The 22,328-nt window shown below is 45.6% G+C and overlaps 1 protein-coding gene and 1 long non-coding RNA gene across 12 annotated transcripts in view; one reads left to right on the top strand and one right to left on the bottom strand.

The window, feature by feature from the left end:
* PRICKLE2 (prickle planar cell polarity protein 2) overlaps positions 1-22,328 on the bottom strand; it is a 388,704-nt gene that overhangs the window by 10,097 nt on the left and 356,279 nt on the right. Inside the window, exon 9 of one of the 10 annotated variants that reach the window (XM_044933921.2) lies at positions 10,378-10,439. The exons of the other annotated variants lie outside the window; for them this stretch is intronic. Within the exon in view, the coding sequence (XP_044789856.1) occupies positions 10,378-10,439 (62 nt within the window). The remainder of the gene's footprint in view (positions 1-10,377; positions 10,440-22,328) is intronic. 10 annotated transcript variants of the gene reach the window in all.
* On the top strand, positions 4,819-21,229 carry LOC112581282. Of its 2 annotated transcripts, none has more exons than XR_003105814.2 (3): positions 4,819-4,953; positions 19,025-19,101; positions 21,092-21,229. It is a non-coding gene; the product is annotated as an uncharacterized LOC112581282 (long non-coding RNA). The 2 variants fall into 2 exon arrangements; XR_003105813.2 differs by lacking the exons at positions 19,025-19,101; positions 21,092-21,229 and adding exons at positions 12,653-12,738; positions 12,971-13,108.

Here is a 22,328-nt window from a genome sequence, read left to right as displayed (position 1 = left end):
AGGTCCCACAGGACATGCCCCAACAAAGAGAGGTCAGTATTGAATTTAGCCTGCGGTTCCCTACGGTTAAACTGTCAACTGGAAAATGCAGCCAGGCGCTTTAAGCAACACTCAAGCGTTTCCGTCCAAGCAATGCCCCCTCACTGCAAACAGGAGGTTTTAACAGAAGCCAGTGACGATGCAAAAAATCAATACCTTCAAAGAAAGCTTTGGGTCTGATGGAAGAGAAAGGCAATCTTTGTGGTGCCCCCTTCCTCCACTGATCCTAAGGGTAGAAAGTATTCGCTGAAGCACAGAAAAAAGAAAATGCAGACTTACACGCACTGGCAGTTCTTTTGGTACCTCTTGCTGTTCCTTATTTATTGCCCTTTCTAATCCCTCTCAACCCCAGCAAAAACAAAATGAAAACAAAACCACAAAGAAAAAACAACTGGCATAGGGAGAAAATTATGGTTCTGCCCACTTGAAGGATGCATTCACATTTTGATGCAGTAAAAGAAAGAATATCTACTCATTTTTGCCCTCTATTTACAACCCATACTGGTGATTTAGGTTTTCCAGATTTTTTTTCTTCTTTCTTTTTTCTCTGAAGCAAAAACGTGAAGAAAAAGGAACTGTTTAGAATAGGGACTTGCAAACTATGGCTCAGGGGCTAAATCCAGCTCACTATGTACTTATTTCTGTAAATAAAGATTTATTGGAAACCAACTACACTTAGTCATTTGCATGCTGTCTATGGCTGCTTCCTTGTTACAATGGCAGGAGTGAGTCACTGTGACCGAGACTACATGCCCTGCAAAGCTTATAATACTTATTATCTGGCCCTTTCTAGAAATAGTTTCAACCTCTAGTTTAAAACGGGAAAGTCTGAGAAACTGTATCATGTGTGAGCATCCTCGAAGTCAAGGGCTCTGTCCAGGCTAAGTGTCTGAGACTATGCAAAAAATGCCTTTGGGGTATCATCTTGCTTAAGTGTGTGTGTTGGGGAGCAGTCTGCTCAGGTCCCTTGGGTTCTTTTTTAACCAACTGATTTCATCAACACCCTGAACCTCAAACTGGCAACAGCTAGAGAGACTCTGTCATCTGGGCAGTGAGGTTTAACCACCACATGTTCCCAGGTGACAGGGTTTGAACAGAGTACGACAGGGAAGGCGGGGGGAACAGGGATGGAGAGACAGGGAGAGTGAGAAGGGAAGGAGGGGGAGATTATGAATGCACTCAAAACCGCTTGCTCTTCCAAATGTGATCTGCAGACCAGGGGCAATAGCAGCCAATCCAGACTTGTAGAATCGGAATCTGCATTCGCACAAGATCCTCTGGTGCCGATTCTCATGCCCTTGAGGGTTAGAGAAGCACTGCCTGACTTGTGACAGCACTTCAAGGGCAATCCTTCCCTGCAACTGCAGGAGCTTCTACTCCAGAAAAGCCCGTACCTTCAGAGACACTGATCCAGGGTTTCTCAACCTTGGCAGTCTTTGCATCTGGGGCAGAATGATTCTCTGTGCTGGGGCACGGGTAGGGGGGTGGGGCGCTGCCTTACGCATTGTGGGAGGTTAAGCAGCATCTTCACTAGGTGCCTAAAGCACCCTCCCCATTCCACTTTTGACAACTCAAACTGTGTCCAGACAATGCCAAATCTACCCTGGGGGACAAAGAGCCCGATGGAGAAAAGTGTGCAAAGTGTTCGTCACTCAGTTACATCTGATTCTTTGCAACCCCATGGACTGTAGCCCACCAGGCTCTTCTGTCCATGGAATTCTCCAGGCAAGAATACAGGAATGGGTAGCCATTCCATTCTCCAGGGGCTCTCCCTGACTCAGGGATTGAACCCAGGTCTCCTGCATTGCGGACAGATTCTTTACCATCCCATCCTCGAGGACGAACTCAGTTCCATGGAGAAATGCTGCTCAAACACTTTTAATTCTGGAGCTGCAGCTGACGGCAGACTGAGGGGGACTAGTCCTCGACACTTTGGGAGCAGCGGGGTTAAGCCTGACCACCAGGCAGGGCAGACACACCCACTTTCTGAAGAGGGAAGAATGTGTTCCCCTAGGCTGGGCGTCTCCCAAATCAGGGAACTGCCAAGCTGTTTTCTCTCTAAAGTCCTCTCAACAAACCTACTCCTGACAGCCTGTCCTTCCCTGGGTGGGTTTCAGGAGTTCCCTGCGCTCCGGGCCTTGGCTGTCTTACTTCCCTCCCCCATTTGAAGCTTTGCAATCTCGAGCCCTGGGCACACCTTCCTTTCTTCCCTTGGTGGTCTGCCCATCGAGCAGGTCCCAAGTGACCAGCAGGTTGTAAGTGTACACAGGCCACGCGTCTGCCATCTGTTTCCATGGTACCAGGGAGACTTGAAACAATTTCCTTTATCAGCTGTTATGGGGGAGGGGAGTGGAGAGCGGGTCACTTCCTCATTCCTGATGCACAGGGAAACTGGCCCCGAAATCGAAGACCAGCTGGTTCCAGAGAAGGCCATGACTAATTCTGGCTTTCCCAGTGGACAGCACTATGGGATGAACAAGGCTTTGAACCAGTGTGGTCTGGAAGTGACCAGCATCACAATAGGACTTAAATCAAGTCTCAGATCTGACAGACCCAGTACAGTCAACCAGGACAAGCCTGATCAGGATCAAAACATGGACTTGGACTGGAAGTCTCTAGCCTTCTACCTGCTCACTTGTGCATTAACTTTCTGATACACTCACCCCAGTAATAGACAGATGCATAAAAGGTAGCGAAGGGGAAAATCAGGAGGCAGCACTCTTTGAAACATGTGGGGTCAATTTTCACTCCTCCTCAGCTCCGTGGGGGATTGTGGTGGCTGTGTGGCCACAAAGCTAATGGCTAACTGAAAAGATGTGCAGAAAATGTGAACCAGTTGGTGATGACCAGCTGGCATCTGCGCTGAGCTCACACTGGCCCCTTACTGCTTTCCAGAAGCCATCAGCCCCAGTCACCAAGCAGACCACACTGGAGTATTTGTTCAGGAAACACTTGACTCCACAGTAGGCACAAGCAAAAACGGCTCCCTTGTGGTAGAGAGCGGGCAGCCAGGGACCAGAAACTCACTTGGTTTCTTCAAAAGGGTTTTTGCTGAAGCCCTGCCGCTGCTGGGCACTGTGAGTGCAACTGTGGACAAGGCCCTTTCAGACAGCACCTCACAGGAATATTCCACCCGAAAGGAAAAGCAGATTGACCGAATCACACCGTTACAGCCATTACAAGTCATTAGGAGGCAAGGAAGAAATGCGAGGCTTAGATGCAGAATTAAAGACTGGTCCTCCCTAGACAGAGTGCTGGCGGAGAGCCCTGTGTTGGTGATAATGAGGGTCTGACACAAAGGAAGCGAAGGAGCCAGTCAAACCAAGAGTTTGGTGGGGGAAGTATTCTAGGCAGAGGAATGAGAATATTTTGTACCAGAGAAAGTTCCAGGTGCTCTGAGAAGTGACAGAAGGGCTAGAGCACAGTGAGCAAGAGGAGAGCAGCGGGGACTAGGCCAGGGGGGTGACCAGGAGCCAGAGGGGGCTTCTTCTAGGTCATTGGGGGTTTGAGAGCATCCTGCCCATGCTCGCGGGCAGCACTGAGGAAACGCCCAGAAGGAGCAGAGGGCGCTGGAGAAGAGCACTGGCTTCGCAGACTGCATCCAGGTCTGTCCCTTACAGCTATGGCGCCACCATGAGACCCTGGGCAGCTCCATGCTGTAAAGTTCTCCCAGCTGTAAAGTGGGAATAGTAGTAGAATCTACCTCATTAGCAGGAAGATGAGTATTAAGTGTGTTAACACACAAAGTCCTGAGAACAGTGCTGGCCCAGAGAAATAAGATGGCATACTCTCATTGTCTTCATCCCATATTTGTCACTATTAAAAGCATTATTCTGCATATTGTCATAGAGAAAGTTCCTAGGAATTGTTATGGATGTGAGAGTTGGACCATACAAAAGGCTGAGTGCTGAAGAATTGATGCTTTTGAACTGTGGTGCTAGGGAAGACTCTTCAGAGTCCCTTGGATTGTAAGGAGATCAAACTAGTTAATTGTAAAGGAAATCAATCCTGAATACTCTTTGTAAGGACTGATGCTAAAGCTCCAATACTTTGGTCACCTGATGTGAAAAGTCAACTCACTGGAAAAGACCCTGATGCTGGGAAATATTGAAGGCCAAAAGAGAAGGGGGCAGCAGAGAACGAGATTAAATAGCATCACCGACTCAATGGACATGAATCTGAGCAAACTGCAGGAGACAGTGAAGGACAGGGAAGCCTGGGGTCGCAACGAGTTGGACAAGAGTGAGCAACTGAACAACAGGAGTTGTTGCATAAATTTTTGAGTGGACAACAGAAAGTTGGAATAATATGCCCAATGTCACACAGGAGCTATTTTAGAACTTGTCTTTGATCTCCTGCCTTTTCTTTTTATGAGTAGAAGGAATATGGCAGGAGTCCCTCCACTCTCCTGGAGGGACAGGAGGCAAAGAGAAGTAAAAATGCATCAATATGAAGAGCTTTGAACCAGAAGCAGCACTTGTAAAATTCTTCTCATTTATGGGTATTTTTCTCCAGTATAAACAGGAATTGCTGCTATATGCAACAGCACGCATGAATCTCATAAAGTAAAAGATGCCAGACACAAAAGAATATGCATAGTATGATGCCATTTATCGGAAATTAAAAACTAGCCCAAACTCATACAAGCTGTTGGAAGTCAGGACACAGTGTACTTTGGAGAGGAGGGAGGGGCTAAGGGACTTTCTAGGGCACTGTTTGATCTGGAAAGAGGTGCCCTGAGTGTGATGATGCGTTGAGCTGCAACTCCACATCAGACCTCTGGCTAGGGAGCCAGAGAACCCAAAGAAGAGGGAGAGGGGACTTCCCTGGTGGCTCAGTGGTAAAGATGCCTGCCAATGCAGGAGACACAGGTTGGATTCCTGTTCTGGAAAGACTGCACACGCTGCAGGGCAGGTAAGCCTGTGCTCCACAACTACTGAGGCCATGTGCCCTAGACCCTCACCCCCAGGACAAGCCACTCTCCTCCCACCTTAGCCAAATCTTTAACTTTCCTTTGTGAAATTCCATGGATTATATGCTGATTATGAACTTTGCTTACTCTGAACTTTTCACTGGTCTGGAAAGCAAAGGAACTGGAGTCCAGTCCCAACTTTATTGCAAAGACCAAAAGGATCTTGAATAAATCCCTTCTCTCTGAACCTTACCTCTTCCTCTGAACCTCCACCAGAGATTCTCCAAACTCCTCCCAGCTGAGAGTCTGCAAGTTTTTTTGAGGTACTACAAAAGATTTTTTTTCCAGTTAAGATATAATTGACAGATCATATTAGTTTCAGGTGTACAACAAAATGGCTCAGTATTTGTGTACACTGCAAAATGATCCCTACAGTAATTCTAGTTAACATTCATCACCATACATAGTAACTTGTTTTTCTTGTGATGAGAACTCTTAAGATCTACTCTCTCAGTTCAGTCACTCAGTTGTGTCTGACTCTGTGACCCCATGGACCGCAGCACGCCAGGCTTCCCTGTCCATCACCAACTCCCAGAGCCTCCTCAAACTCATGTCCATTGTGTTGGTGATGCCATCCAACCATCTCATCCTCTGTCATCCCCTTCTCCTCCTGCCTTCAACCTTTCCCAGCATCAGGGTCTTTTCAAATGAATCAGTTCTTCATATCAGGTGGCCAAAGTATTGGAGTTTCCGCTTTAGCATCAGTCCTTCCAATGAATACTCAGGATGGATTTCCTTTAGGATGGACTGGTTGGATCTCCTTGCAGTCCAAGGGACTCTCAAAAGTCTTCTCCAACACCACAGTTCAAAAGCATCAATTCTTGGGCGCTCAGCTTTCTTTATAGTCCAACTCTCACATCCATACATGACTACTGGAAAAACCATAGGTTTGACTAGACAGACCTTTTTTGGTAAAGTAATGTCTCTGCTTTTTAATATGCTGTCTAGGTTGGTTATAGCTTTTCTTCCAAGGAGCAAGCACCTTTTAATTTCATGGCTGCAATCATCATCTACAGTGATTTTGGAGCCCCCCAAAATAGTCTGACACTGTTTCCACTGTTTTCCCATCTATTTGCCATGAAGTGATGGGACCAGATGCCATGATCTTAGCTTTCTGAATGTTGAGCTTTAAGCCAACTTGTTCACTCTTCTCTTTCACTTTCATCAAGAGGCTCTATAGTTCTTCTTCACTTTCTGCCAGAAAGGTGGTGTCATCTATGTATCTGAGGTTATTGATATTTCTCCCAGCAATCTTGATTCCAGCTTGTGCTTCATCGAGCCTAGCATGTTGCAGGATGTACTCTGCATAAGTTAAATAAGCAGGGTGACAATATACAGCCCTGACGTACTCCTTTCCCGATTTGGAACCAATCTGTTGTTACACGTCCAGTTCTAACTGTTGCTTCTTGACGTGCTTACAGATTTCTCAGCAACTTCCAAGTATACAATACAGTATTATTAACTAGAGTCACAGTGTTGTACATTGTATCTCCATGGCTTATTTTCTTTATAAGTCTGTATCTTTTGATCCCCTTCACCCACTTCTGTGAGAATCTGTGATTTTGATTCCATGATCTGAGAGAGACACTGCTCATGCTCAGATCAGTATGGATTAGTGGATAGGGACCACAGCAGCACCTGATTCCCGAGGGAATGGTGTGTAGGAGAAAGGTAAGTTCTAATCAAGGGGGTAAAAGGGAAGCAAGAGGAGTTGATGGGATGCTGCCAGAGGGGTTATCACTGAAAATAATTAGATGATTCCTAAGTAGTCAGGAAATATTTATGGGTATAGTTTGTTGGCAGAAACAAAAGAAAAGTGCAAGTGAAAGTTGCTCAGTCATGTCTGACTTTTTGTGACCGTATAGGAATCCTCAAGGCCAGAACACTGGAGTGGGCAGCCGTCCCTTTCTCCAAGGGATCTTCCCAACCCAGGGATCAAACTGAGGTCTCTTGCCTTGCAGGCGGATTTCTTTACTGTCTGAGCCACCAGGGAAGCCAAAGAATACTGTAGTGAGTAGTCTATCCCTTCTCTAGGGGATCTTTCCGACCCAGGAATCAAACCAGGGTCTCCTGCACTGCAGACAGATTCTTTACCAGCTGAGCTACCAGGGAAGTGAAAGAAACACTAAACCCAAGATGTGTGAACTTGGTCATCTTTCACTGTTCTAAATCTATCACAGTTCGTAAATGAATCATGTGGTACCTGGAGCCTGACTCTGCCCCTACAAAGTCCTAACTCAACAGACAAGGCTCATGTTAAAATACAGTGTGGTCCTGGCACCACCTGGGTCATGTTTACCTGGGGGGCTCATCCCAGATCTACTGCATCAGAATTTCTAGGAGGGAGGCTCAAAAATGTGCATTTCTAACAAGACCTTCAATTAATTTTGATGCCTTTAAAATTACAAAACACCAACCCCCCCCCCCCCCCCCAAAAAAACCCGACTGCTTTGAAGTCATATGACTGTGAACACGTAAACAGATCCCGGCACCAGCTCTACTCACTCGCCAGCAACCTTGGACTTCAGCGTCTGAAAAGCTGCCTGTTATGTAATTTGGCTGTGCCAGCGCCAAGCAAGGTGCGAGGATTCTGTGACCTGCCAAGAGCCGGGTCACTGTCAGATACACCATTTCCAGGACAGTTTGTGTTACCTTTCCCGCCAGATCTTGGCTGCTGAAGACTGATGACTTAATTCCCCAACTCAGACAGGGTAGATGGCAACCCAGCTCCCCTGGAAACTGTTCAGATGGCTGGTACCCGAGAAACCCATCAGGACGCTGGAGGCTGGTAGAGAGGTAGGGATTTTACTTGGTTTGTCTCCAACTCTTGGGCCATCAGAGCAGGTCCCTCCCTGCTCTCTGAGCATGAAAAACACCTGAATATCAGAGCAAGTAGGTGACCGCTCTGAGCCTGATGTATAGCGCCTGTCCTCAAGCAGGATTTGGTCCTACCAAGGGACCATCTTAGGGCCCCTAATCTTCTAAGGCAAAGTTACACAACCCAAGAGGGCAATGTGGTAGCATCTACAGAACTTTCTTGATTCCGAAATCCCCAAGGAATTCATGCTACTGGAAAACGTGAATAAGCACACAGATGTAAGTAAAAAGGTATTTACTGGAAAACAAATTGTGCCAGTATAAACTTGTAAAAAACCCAAGTGTCCAGCAATAGAGAATATAGTAAAAGGATGACAGTTTAATCATACCATGAAATACAGTACAGGTTCAGATGAGTTAGAGCTACAAAGACCAACAAGGAAAGATGAACAAGGTATACTGTTAAGTATTGATAAAAATGTAAATACTGCTGTTTGGGATTAAAATGTTTTATATAAAAAAAATAATAAAAAAAAAATAAAAAATAAAAGAAAAAAACTACAATATGGACTTCCCTGGTGGTCCAGTGCCTAACACTCCATGCCCTGAATGTAGGTTCTATCCCTGGTCAGGGAACCAGATCCCATATGCCGCAACTAAGTCTTTGCACGCCACAATGAAAGATCCTACACGCTGTACAAATTAAAAAGATCCTGAGGCTGCAACTAACACCTGGGGCAGCCAAAATAAATACATACATAAATTAAAAATTTAAATCAACAATAAACTGCAAAACAGCACAATGACTTTTTTGTTTGTATCTGTCAGTGTATGCCCAGAGATAAATACCAAAGGACTATTCACCCAATGGTTGTGGTGGGAGGAGAACTGATGGGACAACTTCAACTTACATAAAACACATTTCTGTAGTTGAGCAACTTAAAAAAAAACACCAAAAAACAATTGTTTGTAATTAGAAAAGCTTATAAAATTCCATGGAAAAAGTTGGCAGCCTACCCCCCTTTACCTTAGCCTATCTCCCAGGAGATCCAGAAGCCAGGTGTGCTTTCTCTGGGGCTGAAACAAAGCTGGGGACAGGGGTATTAAATACAAATCTGTAATTTCTGGAACACAGTGAGAAGGGACAAGAAAATAAGTTCCTCCCCAAATCCTGTGCTAAGTTATTCAGGGCTGTTTGCAACTGAAAATACCTGGAGCTCACGTGAGAAGGGCAGGTGGTTTCAGATTTCAAACCATCCATCTCCACCCACACCTCGACCTGGAAGTTCTGAACCCAAGCAAAGTACCTGCTGCCTCTGTACCTGGTTTTAAGTATGAGCCCCATAGACATTTATCTGTGGTCATCACCACCGGCCAAACACTGCTTTATGAGGCAGTCTGCTCACAAAGGCTCAGGACTCCAGCTGCCTCTCATGAGCCATTTGATCTTGGGCAAATCTCTTAATCTCTCTAAGCCTCTGTTTTCTCATCTGTAAAATGGAGACCCATTCTTTCAGCATCATATTTCAGGAATGCCTACCACGTGTCAGATTTACCAAATGCCTACTGTGCTTCAGCTGCCAGGCACTTTCAGCTGCTGGGGCAACAGCAGCAAAAAACCAAACCATATGAAGTCTCTGCCTGCATGCAGCTTCCATTCCACTAGTGGAGAACGACAAAAAACTAAGCATTAAAATATATACTACACCAAATAGTGCTAAATGCTGCAGACAAAAACAAGCCAAGGAAGAGCGAAGAGGAGAACTGTTGTGGGGGCTACAATAGGGAATAAGAACAGACCCGTACACAGTGAGTTAATGCATAGGCACAGCCCTCATCCCGTAGCAGCTATTCAGTAATGAATGCCATCATTACCACAACTACCATCCCTAAGACCACTGTCCATGTGCCCTCCCTGCCCCACCTCTGTGGCTTGTCCTCTGTCAGTCTGTCTCCACTGAGGATTTCACAAGAGGTGCCTTTTTGGATATCTACTATGGGCAAGGCATGGTACCCAACAATTTCACATGTTTAACCTCATTCAAATCTCATCAACCCTGGAGAGTGGGTATAGTCCTTCTCATTTTTCAGCAAAGAAATCTAGGGTTGGCAGGGATCAGTCCTCCAGATCACACAGCATGCAGCATTCAAATCCGCACTAGCCTGACTGAAGGCTTAAGCTCTCAACCGAGGGTGTCTTCCCAAGGCTGAAAGACAGCTCCTACCTGCCCAGCTCGCCATAGGCTATGCCCTCCCTCCTGAGGCCGTGGAAGCAGTGCCCACAGTGCCCTGGGGGTCCTGCCTGAGCCACACCAGGCCAGGATGCTGAAGATAGCCAGAGATGGCAAACCTAGAATCCTGACCTACTTTCTCTCTCTTGGTCCTGTTCTGTGATTTGGGGTTTTCCCCTCAGACTTAGAATTAGGGCCACAGATACCGATTAAAGTGGAACCCTCAACAGAGAAGAGAGGTGTTGGTGGTGGAGGAAGGGGAGGAGCAGACAGAAGAGAAGGGGAAGCAGAAGGCCTGGGTGGTCTGAGAGAACCCACCTGCTTTCTCCACATCTGGAGCCACTGCGTTCCTGAAGCTGGTCTAGCATATCCATGAACTTCTGTAAAGGTGGAAGAAAACTTAGGAAGACAGATTCAACCTCTGCTGCCAAAGTGATGCAGTGATTCTTGACAAAGTCAAACCCAGGGATTATCAAAGCGGGGAGTGAAGAGGCTGTGCTCTGCCCAACCCGGGGAGAGAGAGGGTGAGGAGGGGCAGGAGTTCTTTACAAAGCGCAGTCAGCATTCTAACACCGTATTAACCATCATTTTCACAGTATGAACTAAGAAAACGTAGCTCAGTTTAGGGCTGAGGCAGAGATTCTCAACCTTGGCGCTTTCTGACCTTGGGGATCAGATCATGCTCTGTTGTGGGGGTGGGACTGTGCCCTGTGAGATATTTGGCAGCATCCTTGATCTCTATCCACTACATGCCAGCAGCATCCTACTCTCTCTTGTGACAATTCAAGAGGTCTCCAGACATTGACAAATGTCCCCCACTCCCCACTCCGGGGGGGAAGATCTTGGTAGAGAACCATGGGATTATGACTAAACACACAGGACTCAAGTGTTGAGACCCTGGTTCAAGCTGCTGGCTGTACTGTGGCTCTGAACATGTTGTAAGTCTCGGATTCCTTATCTGTGAAACAGGAAGGACACGAGACGTCTGCTTCACAGCACCATTACAAAGATTAACCAAGAAACGTCTACCTGAGTGGTTAGCACAGTGTCCCACTTAAAGGACCTCAGCTCTATCGATGACAGTAGATCCTGGGGATGTAAAGAGGACAGCATCTGGGCAAGAGAGGAGGGGCACCAAGAATCGGAAGCGGGGGTGGGGTGTCAAAGTCTCCTGTCATTTCGTTAAAAAGCGGGCACGCTGTGAGATACACTGGCTCAGTAGCAGAACCACTACTACTGAAAGCAAGATGCAGAGGATCGTGGTTCTACCAGAGCACAGAACAGCAGTGAGCAAGAGGAAGGGGGGGACCCACCGGGCACAGCCGGTCGCCCCAAGCTTGCCATGGCAGCTGCCCAGGTTGTCTGGGCTGAGCCCAGGCAGGCGCCCTGGCTCCTGTGTGGTGGCATATGGGCTAGACAGCTGTGAGGAAGGGAAGCCAACAATGAAAGGGTGAGGAAGAGGATTTTTCCAGGTGCCTGTGGCACTCGGCCGACCCTGCCCACTCTGGCTTCACTGGCTGATACCTCTCTGGAGAACCCTTCCCATCAGAGAAAAACCTGAGCTTTGTGTCAACTCCCTTTTCTCAGCCAGATTAAGGGCCGATGTCACCAGGAGGCCCCTCTTCTTTCAAGAGCTTTATGGAGAGCAATATGAAATGGTGGTGGAAAGTTGAGCCTGGCAAACCTGCTCTCATCCCCACGCGCCCAGTCACGAGCCACGTGACCTTGAACTCTCTGATCTTTGGGTTCCCCATTTCCAAGATGGGAATAAAAGCAATAAGCGTTGCTGTTGTTCTTTACTGTGATTCATTTGATTTTCCTGGGTTAGTCCTTAGCTATGACAAAATCAGAATGCATCTATCCTGAGAGTTTTGTGCATCTCTGCTGATGAAAACTGCAAATGTTTTTGAGTGTTTACTATGATTCAGAAATTGTATTTGGAGAAGGAAATGGTAACCCGCTCCAGTATTCTTGCCTGGGAAATCCCATGGATGGAGAAGCCTGGTGGGCTACAGTCTATGGGGTCGCAAAGAGTCAGACACAACTGAGCGACTGAGCTCAGGAATTATATTCAGTGCTTTCTCATTTAACTCTCTGAAAGGGTTGTTGTAGATGAGGAAATTCAGACTCAAAGAGTTTAGGTAATTTGTCCAAGGTCACAGAACTGCTAACAGTCCAAGCCAAGAACTCTAAATAGGGGCTTATTCGACCCTTGAGACCATCACCTTAATGGCAATTTCTAGATGCTTTTGGGCAGGATGTGGCAGAGCAAAGATATTACCAGAGAGCATCCTGTATGCTCAGAAATGAGTGCTCTCTCCCTTAGGATGTGTGCTACTTCACAGACAGAAAGAAAACAGACCAAACTAGGGCACCAGAAGCAGAACCACTCATAAATCATCCCAGAAGCCAGAAATATATGCACCTGCTGAAGAATTTGGATTTGCCTTAATACACTGCTTCTCAAGCTCATCTGCCTGGTAGAATTACAGGAAGTCTTAAAACATCCCCTGGCCCAGGACAAACCTCAGACTAGTTAAACTGAACTCTTAGGGATGGGGTCCAGGCATCTGTATTCTTTTATATTCCCCAGATGATTTCATATGTGGCAAAGATTGAGAACCACTGTGTGAAGATTATAGAGTCTACTGTGAAATAAAATTCGTATTTTGTGGCCAGGTAAGAAAAATTTGAACATAAAAATTTTTCTTCAGACTTCCTTGGTGGTCCAAGTGGTCTGGAAGGACACATTGGAAGGACTCAGCCCTTCCAATGCAGGGGGTATGGGTTTGATCCCTGGCTGGGGAACTAAGATCCCACATGCCATGCAGCATGCCCCCCACCAAAAATAAAAGCACTTAATTTTTTTCTTCTTCTGCCCTCTGAACCTCTCTCCTTCACTGTACAATAGGCATCAACCACACCTCCCTCACCGGCAGAAATACCTCCTCGACCGTGAAGAGCAGCATTCTCCCACCACCAAGACAGCTCCTTGAAGGATAACATTCTTTTATGGAGTGAGTGGGATTCAGTCACCACTGTCCACCAGAAATAAAAAATATATCCAGGAACAAAAAAAGATGATACTCCTTCTTGATCTTGTGAAGGGTCACAATGGCCCACCACTTCATACTTACAGATCTGGGTTGTGCAAACTGTCAGTAACATGTCATTTCATGTACAGCCCTCTGTCTCAAAAACTTCTAGAACTATATGTAGACCTCTAATGGGTGGGAGAGTTCTTGGAGCCTTCTAAGAGGCTGTCCCCAGGTTAAAATCTTCAACTTGACTGAAATAAAAATTTGTTTCTTTCTTAGATCGCTTATTACTATTTCACTGGCACTATCTTCCATCTTTCCAGTAGGTGCCCAATGAAACTCTCTCTTAAAAGAGATGGAGAAGGCCTGGTGACCATTCTCTTTAAAACAGTGTTAAGTATTCACTTGGTACCTCTGAGCTTGAGATAGGAATTCCCATGAGGTACTGGCTCCTTTTCCTTGTTAATGAGAACTAAGTTCATGACCACCAAGGGCCCTAAACAAACGTGTGATGGTTCCTGAGATTTTTAAGGATGAGCCTTGGGCACTAGTCACTGAACTGTCCTAAACTGTGAAACTACTTGGTCTCATCTCCTATCATGGTGCTGAGATTCTAGGAGGACAAAGTCACATGATTTCCTCCCTACAATGGAAAATCTTGTTGAACTTTTGGCACTTCACTTTAGAAAGAAATTTTGAGGAAACGAGGAAAGATTCAGAATCTTTGGAGGCTGGGTGAAAGCCTTCTATAACTATTGTAACATCCACCCAGGAAACCACCTTTCTTCCTAAGGATCAATGCATCTGTCCTAAGAGCCCTAGAGTCTGTTCCCTATGGCCCAAACTGGCTAATTCATGCAACAAAAGAAGAAGGAGTTTTGTGAATCATATGTTTAGCTACATGTTTTCAGGGCTTACTGTTTACTTCAGGAAAGGCTTTGCTTTAATCAGATTTATATGTTATTTGCTTGGCTAAGACAGGATACCAGGGGTAAAATTCAAATGCACTATGTATACGAAATCCAGCAGATGACCAAGCCAGAAATCAGCACCAAAAGGAAAAAATAAGCTACAGCAATCCAAAGATCAACAGAAAGAGTTCACAGACTTTTTCTCCCCCTAAAACATTTTTGTTTTCAAATGACAAGTTCTCCCCTCACACTCCCCAACACACACGGTATTTTTGACCTTACTCTTGCCTTTGCTTCCCCAACCTACTCTGCAAGTCATTTGACTTCTTCCTACTTACACACTCCACTGAAAAGGGACCAGGACAGTGTTCTCAGAGGGATCCCAAGAGGCTCAATTTGAGCCAGCAATAAAATGTGAGTGCTTCATAGCTCTAAGTATAGCTCTCCCCTTGACAACTATACTCTTAGCACACTGGCCTGCTTTCCAGTTACCAGAATTGAAAGCTCTCTCTTGCCTCAGGGCCTTTGCACACGCTATTTCTTAAGCCTTTCATCTTCTTCCTCTCCTCCTCCCTTCCTATGCAAGGTCAAGTTCTTATCCAATTCTTAGCTTAAACACCACTTCAGACAGCTTCCATGACAATCTTTTTAATGTTGTTAATCCTCAATACTCTCTCAGATCTTTACCGGGCTCATGTCCTTCATACCACATACCATAATCCGCCTTAGTGTGTGCTTATACATTCCCTGCTACAATTATAACCATCTCCACCCTGCTCTCCCACAAAGCTGCGTCAATGGCTGGCTCTCTTACTCTTGGGCTTCTGGTTGGGGTTGATTCCCAGTAGGAAATCAGAGGGTAGCATGGTACTTATCACCCTGGCTCCCTCTGCCAGGCTGAACATTGGCTGAGGTTCTCTGCCTAAGGCCTCAGTTACTACCCAGTGGCCTCCTTCATTAGGCTTCCTTTAATTACCCTTTCCTGTGCCATCTGTTTCCCGCTGGGGCCCTGACCCACACAGGGACTGAGTCTGATTTATTCACCAGCGTACACTTGGCAATGAACAGAGTGCCTGGCACGCGGGAGCGCCCAATAAGTATTTGTTGAATAAATGACCATAAAACAAGTCAGAGCCAACATGTTTAAAATGTCTTTCTCTTCCTCATTCTTTTTGTTTCAAAAAGAAAAAAAATCTCATATCAAACTCTGGTATAGAAGATGGATTAAAAAAATAGGATTGTTGGGACTGTGAGTGGATGAGGGAGACACACGAGCATGGCTCCCTTTGAAATGACAACTCTGTAAATAAATAGAAATGGCAACTCGAGAAGACCAGTGCATTAGAGATGTGTTTCGCAGGGGGTTACCATAAAGGATGACAGGGCATCTTACACAGTTTGTCCTACTAACATATGCAGTATTAGGGTCTGGGATGAGAGTGAATGATTTTTACAGCTCCCAGGAGGGCTTTGGGTTCAGCTACTGGATGACAACGGGTGGAGGCGGAACTTCTGAACACTCACTAAGGATATTTACAATGCTCCTTCTGCGGCAGTCCTGGGGCTCAGAGAAAAGCTGGAATACAAATGTCCTCCAAGCTGCTGTGTTCCATACAATACTGACAGATAAAGATGCATCACCCACATGAGCCGACTAAAGTCCCCACAATAAACAGCTTCAGAGGGCAGAAGAAGACAGGGGAAGCCATCTGTTTCCTGGGCTGCCCTCATCCTGAGCAGAAAGGGCCACAAAGTAAAATGCTCAGGGACAGAAAGCCTGGCCATCCATGGTTCACTTAAGAATGGTGAGACCTGGGAACTCTATCTAATATCCTGTGATAACTCACAATGGAAGAGAATATGAAAAAGAACACATATACGTGTAACTGAGTTACTCTGCTGGACAGCAGCAATTTTGACAACATTGGAAATCAACTGCAATTGCAATTTTTAAAAAATAGTGATGTCTGGGGTGCTTCAGGGAGACCTTTATGAGAACCTCCGGGCAGGCTGGAATTTGTCTCCCTGCCGAAGGGCTTGAACTCGAGACAGATCCGCAGCTAAGAGCCAGACTTCACTAGTCAGTGAGTCTCCAAGGCCGATAATGATCTCAATGGAAAATTTCTATTGTTGGGACTCCCCACCCCCCACCCCCCCAACTGTCTTCCTAAACTCAGGGCCCAGAGATTGCTCATCCACAGACTCAAACAACAAATTAACTCTTCTAAACTGCAGCAAATGAGAACTGTCTGAAAAGTTAATTGATACTGGGGAGAGGGGGAGATTAGCAAGGGAGAGGCTCAAGCCTAGGAGCTGACAGTCTAGCGTCCTTACACAGGGAGGCCAGGCTCCATTACCACTAAGAGGTGTTAAATGGGCATACTTAGACCTCAGATTCCCGTAGCTTTTTTCAGCTCAGACAAGGTGGGACATCAAAACTCAGGGAGCAAGGGGCTCATCTTTCCAGCTGCAAACATTCCTGAAAATCCAAGCCACAGAGCTCCCCAGCTGTGGGCACCAGCGTGGTATGGATCTCTGACACCTATAGAACCGCCAGACCTCAGGCTCATCCACGGATCCGGGCCCTCTCCCTCCATCCCTGTCTGTGATCATGAGGTCTGAGTTCCTGCAATCTTCCTTCTCCCTGGTAAGTGAGCAACAGGCTGAGACAGAGTTAAAAGGAAAGAGACAGGAGGTTGGCGCTCTGGGGCACCTAATAATAAGAGTAATAATAACTCTCAAATATTGAGACGGCCAAGTGCCAGGCATGCAATTAAGTGCTTTCTGAATATTACCTCCCATTCCACCACAGCCCCACGTGGCAGAAATTTACATTTGTTCTCTAGGAAGCTGAGAGACTGAAGCCATTTGCCTGAGGCCATGCAGCTAGAGCTGTGATGGGAGTTTCAACCAAGTTGGACTGATCCTGAAACAGTAACCCACTCTCTGTGGTGTGGCTGGGATCAGACCAACAAGCAGAAAGGGTTCTTTCAGCTGCAGAGGGGGCGTCTGAAATGCCAGGCCAGGCAGACCCAGTACCTGCCATGTGACATCATGACCTCCTCAGATGTGGCTCTGAGAGGCTTTGATGGAGGCTGATGCTTTCTGAATGAATTCCCAATGTCTAGACCAGGCTTTCTCAACTCTGGCACTACTGACTCATGGGGCCAGAAAATTCTTTGCTGGGTTGGTGCTCTTTGATGACCTAGAGGGGTTGGATTGGTGGTGGTGGGGGGTGTGGTGCGAGGGAGGCTCGAGAAGTTGTGGGGGGGTTATACGTATACACACAGCTGATTCACATGGTTATACAGCAGAAACCAGCACAATGCTGGAAAGCAATCATCCTCCAAGTAACAATTAAAAACATTTCTGGGAGGGGAGGTGCTGTCATGCGCACTGGACATGTTTAGCAGTACGACCCTGGCCCTCTATCCACTAGCAGCCATGAACACCCTGCACCCCAAGATGTGACAAACAAAACTGTTTCCAAATATTGCCAAATGTCCCCTGGGTGACACAATCCCCACCCTCCCCACCTCCACCCGCCCCCGTTGAGAGCCACACATCTAGACCACCACGCTCACCCTGAGGCAGTGTTTGTCCACCAATGTGCATCTCAGGCAACGGGAATTCCCCACCACTCTCCCCCTCATCTGTTCCCCAGGACCCAGGATCCAAACACAAAGAAAGAAATAAAAAGGATGAGTTGTTCTAGGCTGTTCTCTCATTTCCCTTCCAGCTCTGAGCTTAATCTGCTCTCCAGGAAAAGACACAAGTAAAGCCTGAAATGGACTCTTCTGCCCTTCTAAAATCAGCGCCTCCGTTTTGAAAAGCAGCAGTCAAAACTCTGCTCCAGCCAGGGGAGCAGTCCAGGGCAGTTACAGAATCCTTTCTATGGATGCTAGCACCAAAAGCACAGTATCAGAATAAAAAATAAGTCCTCACAGGTGTCTTTGGATGGATAACACACTCAGGAAGGCAGATCTGACTGAGTAAGATGCTTAACTTGAAGAAATGAGAATCCCTCAGACGTAGCACAGCTGAGAGTCAAGGATTTGTTCCCAGGAAAGGTCCAGAGAACAGGAATGCACAGAAGGACGGTTTCTACTCCTTTGTGCAAGGAGTATAATGAGCCTGTTTTTCCCTCCACTGCTTGTACATGGGGAAGCTAACAGAGAAAAGGGAAGATGGTGGCTGGACAGTCTGCAAACTGGAACACCAAAACCTTGGGTGGGTGAGAGCTGAGAAAGATGCTTTTCCAGAACAGAGCAGAAAAAAAAAAAAAAAAATGGAAGCAATATGTCCTATATCTTTACTTAGTGGACGGGGAGTTCAGCATGACATTTTTAAGCTGTTAAAAGTTTTTGTACCAAAGAAAACATGAGGTTTTTTCTTAGTAATTTTGTGTTGGAACACAGAGACTTTATCTTCTAGACGGTGCCCCGCCTGTTTGCTCAGCCTGATTTGTGACAGCTGCCTCCCAAAAACATGTCATGGTCTGGTTTTGATTTGGGAAGGGCAGGCTGGAGGAGCTGGCTGGAAGAACAGAGCTCAGGAAACACACACACACGTACCCATTCATCCACCCACAGACAGCTAACTAGACACTCTCAAGGTGATGCTGGTAAAACATTGAGGAGGGCTACTGAAAATAATTCGATGCTGAACAAACAATGAATCAACCTGTCTCAAATTCTTATGAAACTTTGGTTTCATGGCCTTTTGATTTTCACATTGATTTAGAACTGAAACAAGCCCTATTTGAAGACTAGAGTGTTTTACTGTCCACTTTTTCTGCTGTATCCAGTGAGAATGCCAAAACCACTTGGCAAGTATCACCCTCTTTCATATTTAATCCATACTATGTAACTAAGGAATATCCCATCCATATGGTTCAGATCATGTGTTCTTAACTCATTAGAATGATATTTACTATTATCAAGAGCAAGTTGATCTTGGGGACATCTTCAGAGCTTCTCAGAAGAAGCATAATTCATTTTGCTTTTGTCTAAATAGGAGGCTGAACTCAGGGCTAAGAAGAGATGCAGAAGGGCATTGCAGGACAGATGAGCATTCCAGCCACAGATAAGATGGTAAGTATGATAGTAACTATCTGATCACCAAGATGAGAAGTCTGGGTTCCTCTAGCTCAACAGTCCTTTCTCAAACTTAGCGGGCCTAAGAGTTCTCCGGGTGCACTTGTTAGAAAAGCTGAGCCCTGAGAGATTCTATTTGTGAGTCTGGGATGGGGTCCAAGAATCTACATTATTGACAAGCATCCCAGATGAATATAATGTAGGTGGGCCCTGGATGAGTCTAACTGATGGAGGAGATGACTGTTTATATGGAGAAATGCACTCCCCCAAAGTTGGCTCCGCATGGCTCATACTAGGAAGTGGGGTTTCGATCACATTGATTTTCCAGTGCTCTGGGAGACGCTTCATGTATGGGTTGAAGAGGGGTGGCTTAGACAGGTGAGGGTCAGCACAGTATAACTGACAGCCATCACCCTGTGGCCAGAACATCTTGTGCAGAAGATACTAAAATGCTTTTCCAAGGGGCCAAGCTGAGGAGGTCAAGGATCTGGTGAGCCTCTGAGCCAAATATTTAGAAAGTTTATGTTGATAAGAAAAGGGAGGGTCAAGAAAGTATGTTCTGTTGATGGAAACCAAAGAAATCAAGATTTAAATAAAATCAGATTGGAAACTGCCTAAATGTCCAATTCCAGAGATGCGATAACATTCATTCAGTGGAATACTAATGCCGTCATCAAAAACAATGGGTACAAAAGCTCTGAAAATAAGTTAACAATAGAATGCAAATGAAGAAATTCAGGACACAAAATATTCAATATGCCTCCAACTCCAAGAAAAATGATATACCAGTATATAGGGAAAAACTGGAAAAGTCACTGAAATATTAGCACTAGTCAGGTGGTGGGTGTTACAATATTTTCCCCCACTTCTGTCATTTTTCTCAATTTTCCTCTTTTACATTTTACTAACTGTCGATATTTTAAAGGCATAAATCCTAAAAATCTGAGTTTCAAAACCATTTTCAAATGGATAAGAACTATCTGATTTCCCATGTGACACTCCCAAATTCAAAGGTTCTGAGACAAATGCACACTCATTCTTTAAAAATTCACTTTGAAAAATCTCATGAGTCTAAAAAAGCCCATCATCCTCTGGTCTCCACTCTAGACCCATTTTCTTTTTTCCAGTGTTGCCTTTTCAGTAATAAAAGGAATAAAATCAGCGATCTTTTCTCTCCTGTCAGCAACCACGGTTACTTACTCTCAGCATAGCTGACTGCTCATGCCCAAGGAGGTTATAAATAAGCCTCCTGAGTGGTTATTAAAAACCAGGACACTGGAAAAGTTTCTCTGGACCCAGAATATATCAGTGAGACCATGACAGGTAGCTACTGTGGACTGGGCTCTGTCTGTCTGTCCATTGTTCTCCATCTGTCTCCCCTGGCTCTGACAATGTCCTCTGCTTTCCCACACACCAAAGCTTTGACTCAGCAAAAAACAAGGAACAGATTCTCCTATGACATTCGCTCTGCTGGCTTTCATCTGGTGCCTGGTCTGTGAGCCTGGTTCAGAGCCGAGAAATGCCAAGAGGGCATGCTTTCTTGTCGGGGGGGGGGGGTGGGGTGGTGCGGGCACCAAGGAAGTCAGCCCACGAAACCAGTCAGAAAGCACTCCTGAATCACATCCTCAACACAGAGCCAGAAGGTTGGGTACCATCTAACCTGCCCCTCCAAACCATCTAGAACTTTCACATTACAATCAACACAGGGACATGTCCCAAAGACCAGAGCTTTGTCTCCATAAAAAAAACAAAAACAAAAAAAAACCAAAACATGGCTAACAACCATAATGGACATTTGATGTCAAGTTCAAATGGTGGGGTTTTTGGAGGAAGGAACCAGATCAAGGTGTGTGTATGGGGGGTGGTCAGTCCCAGATGGGTGCCATGCCTGTGGTTTGTACTCCTGCAGCACCATCCCTCCTCTTTTGTAAAGACTATCTGGATTTCCCTTTGAGAAGCTCCTCTTCTCCATTTTCCATTCCTACAGTTTTGATGACCTTGACCCTACTTGCCCAGTTCCCAGGATGGACATGTGACCCAGGCTTGGCCAATCAGATCAATGATTCCCTCCAGCTCCCTCCCAACCTGGGAGTTAGTTTAACAAATGTTAGGTGACCAAAGTCACACAAATGCAACTCAATTCTGGGACTGTCACGGACACTATTAAAGAAGATCAGCCCATTCGCCTTGACCTGATGTTAACAGATGTTAGCCTGGGGTTGCTGAGCACCCTCTCCTACTCCAGGGAAGAGTCACTTGAGAATGATGCCACCATGCACAAAACAAGACCTGAGACAGGAAAGAGGCTGAGTCCTGATGCCATCGTTTGTGTGCCTGGATCCAGCTGTACCAGGAATTTCCAGTCTGGGAACTCTGTACTTCGTGATGAAAAACAAAAAGCATGTTTGTTTACACCCATTGGAACTGGGACTCTGAGGCTTGCAAACAAAAGAGTTCCATAATTCCAGTGAACAAAGACGATCCCTATGCATTTCCCCAAGTAGACCTGGGGTTGGCTCTGGGACCAAACAACAGAACTCAAGGTGAGTTCCAGGTTTTCAAACCTGTAATTCCAGACTGGGCATCTTCCACGTCTTCCCCATGGAGGAAAGGATCAGAAAGTCCTGGGCCATATGATTTATAAGAACCTTTGAGGGCTAACTCCTCGAGTCACCAGTACCAGCTGCTTAGGAAGTTTTATCCAACAATTTAAATACAGAAATTGGGTTAGAGGATGGATATCTAAGCTATGCAGAAGAATGGGAGAAATGTTCCTGCCTAAATTAAATATACAAATGTTTCACATTAAAAGGATTAAGAAACATCTCAGACATTCTTGGTAAAGTGGGCTGTTCCATTTGTTACTTCAGATTCTCACACTGAAGTTTCTTTGTCCTTCTTTTTAAGTTTGCCATAAATGCTGAAAAAAAAAAAAAATTACCCCATTACCCGCTAGCAATCAATATGTCCAGTCGTTGTGCAACTGAGCTTTCCTTGTCAAGGTGTGTAGGTGATGTGTGTTAAAGGTGTGAATGTGCTATGCATATATGCTTATAATAAATAAGCAATAGGGTATATAATACAGCACAGGAAAATACAGCCATTATTTTGTAATAACTTTAAAAGGAATATCATCTATAGCAATACTGAATTACTATGTTGTATACCTGAAACTGATATGATAATATAAATCAACTATAGCTCAATAAAAAGATAATAAAGGT

This window comes from Bubalus bubalis, chromosome 21 (genome assembly GCF_019923935.1).
Source record: "Bubalus bubalis isolate 160015118507 breed Murrah chromosome 21, NDDB_SH_1, whole genome shotgun sequence".
Taxonomy (NCBI): domain Eukaryota; kingdom Metazoa; phylum Chordata; class Mammalia; order Artiodactyla; family Bovidae; genus Bubalus; species Bubalus bubalis.
This window is presented reverse-complemented; position numbering and strand designations above follow the sequence as displayed.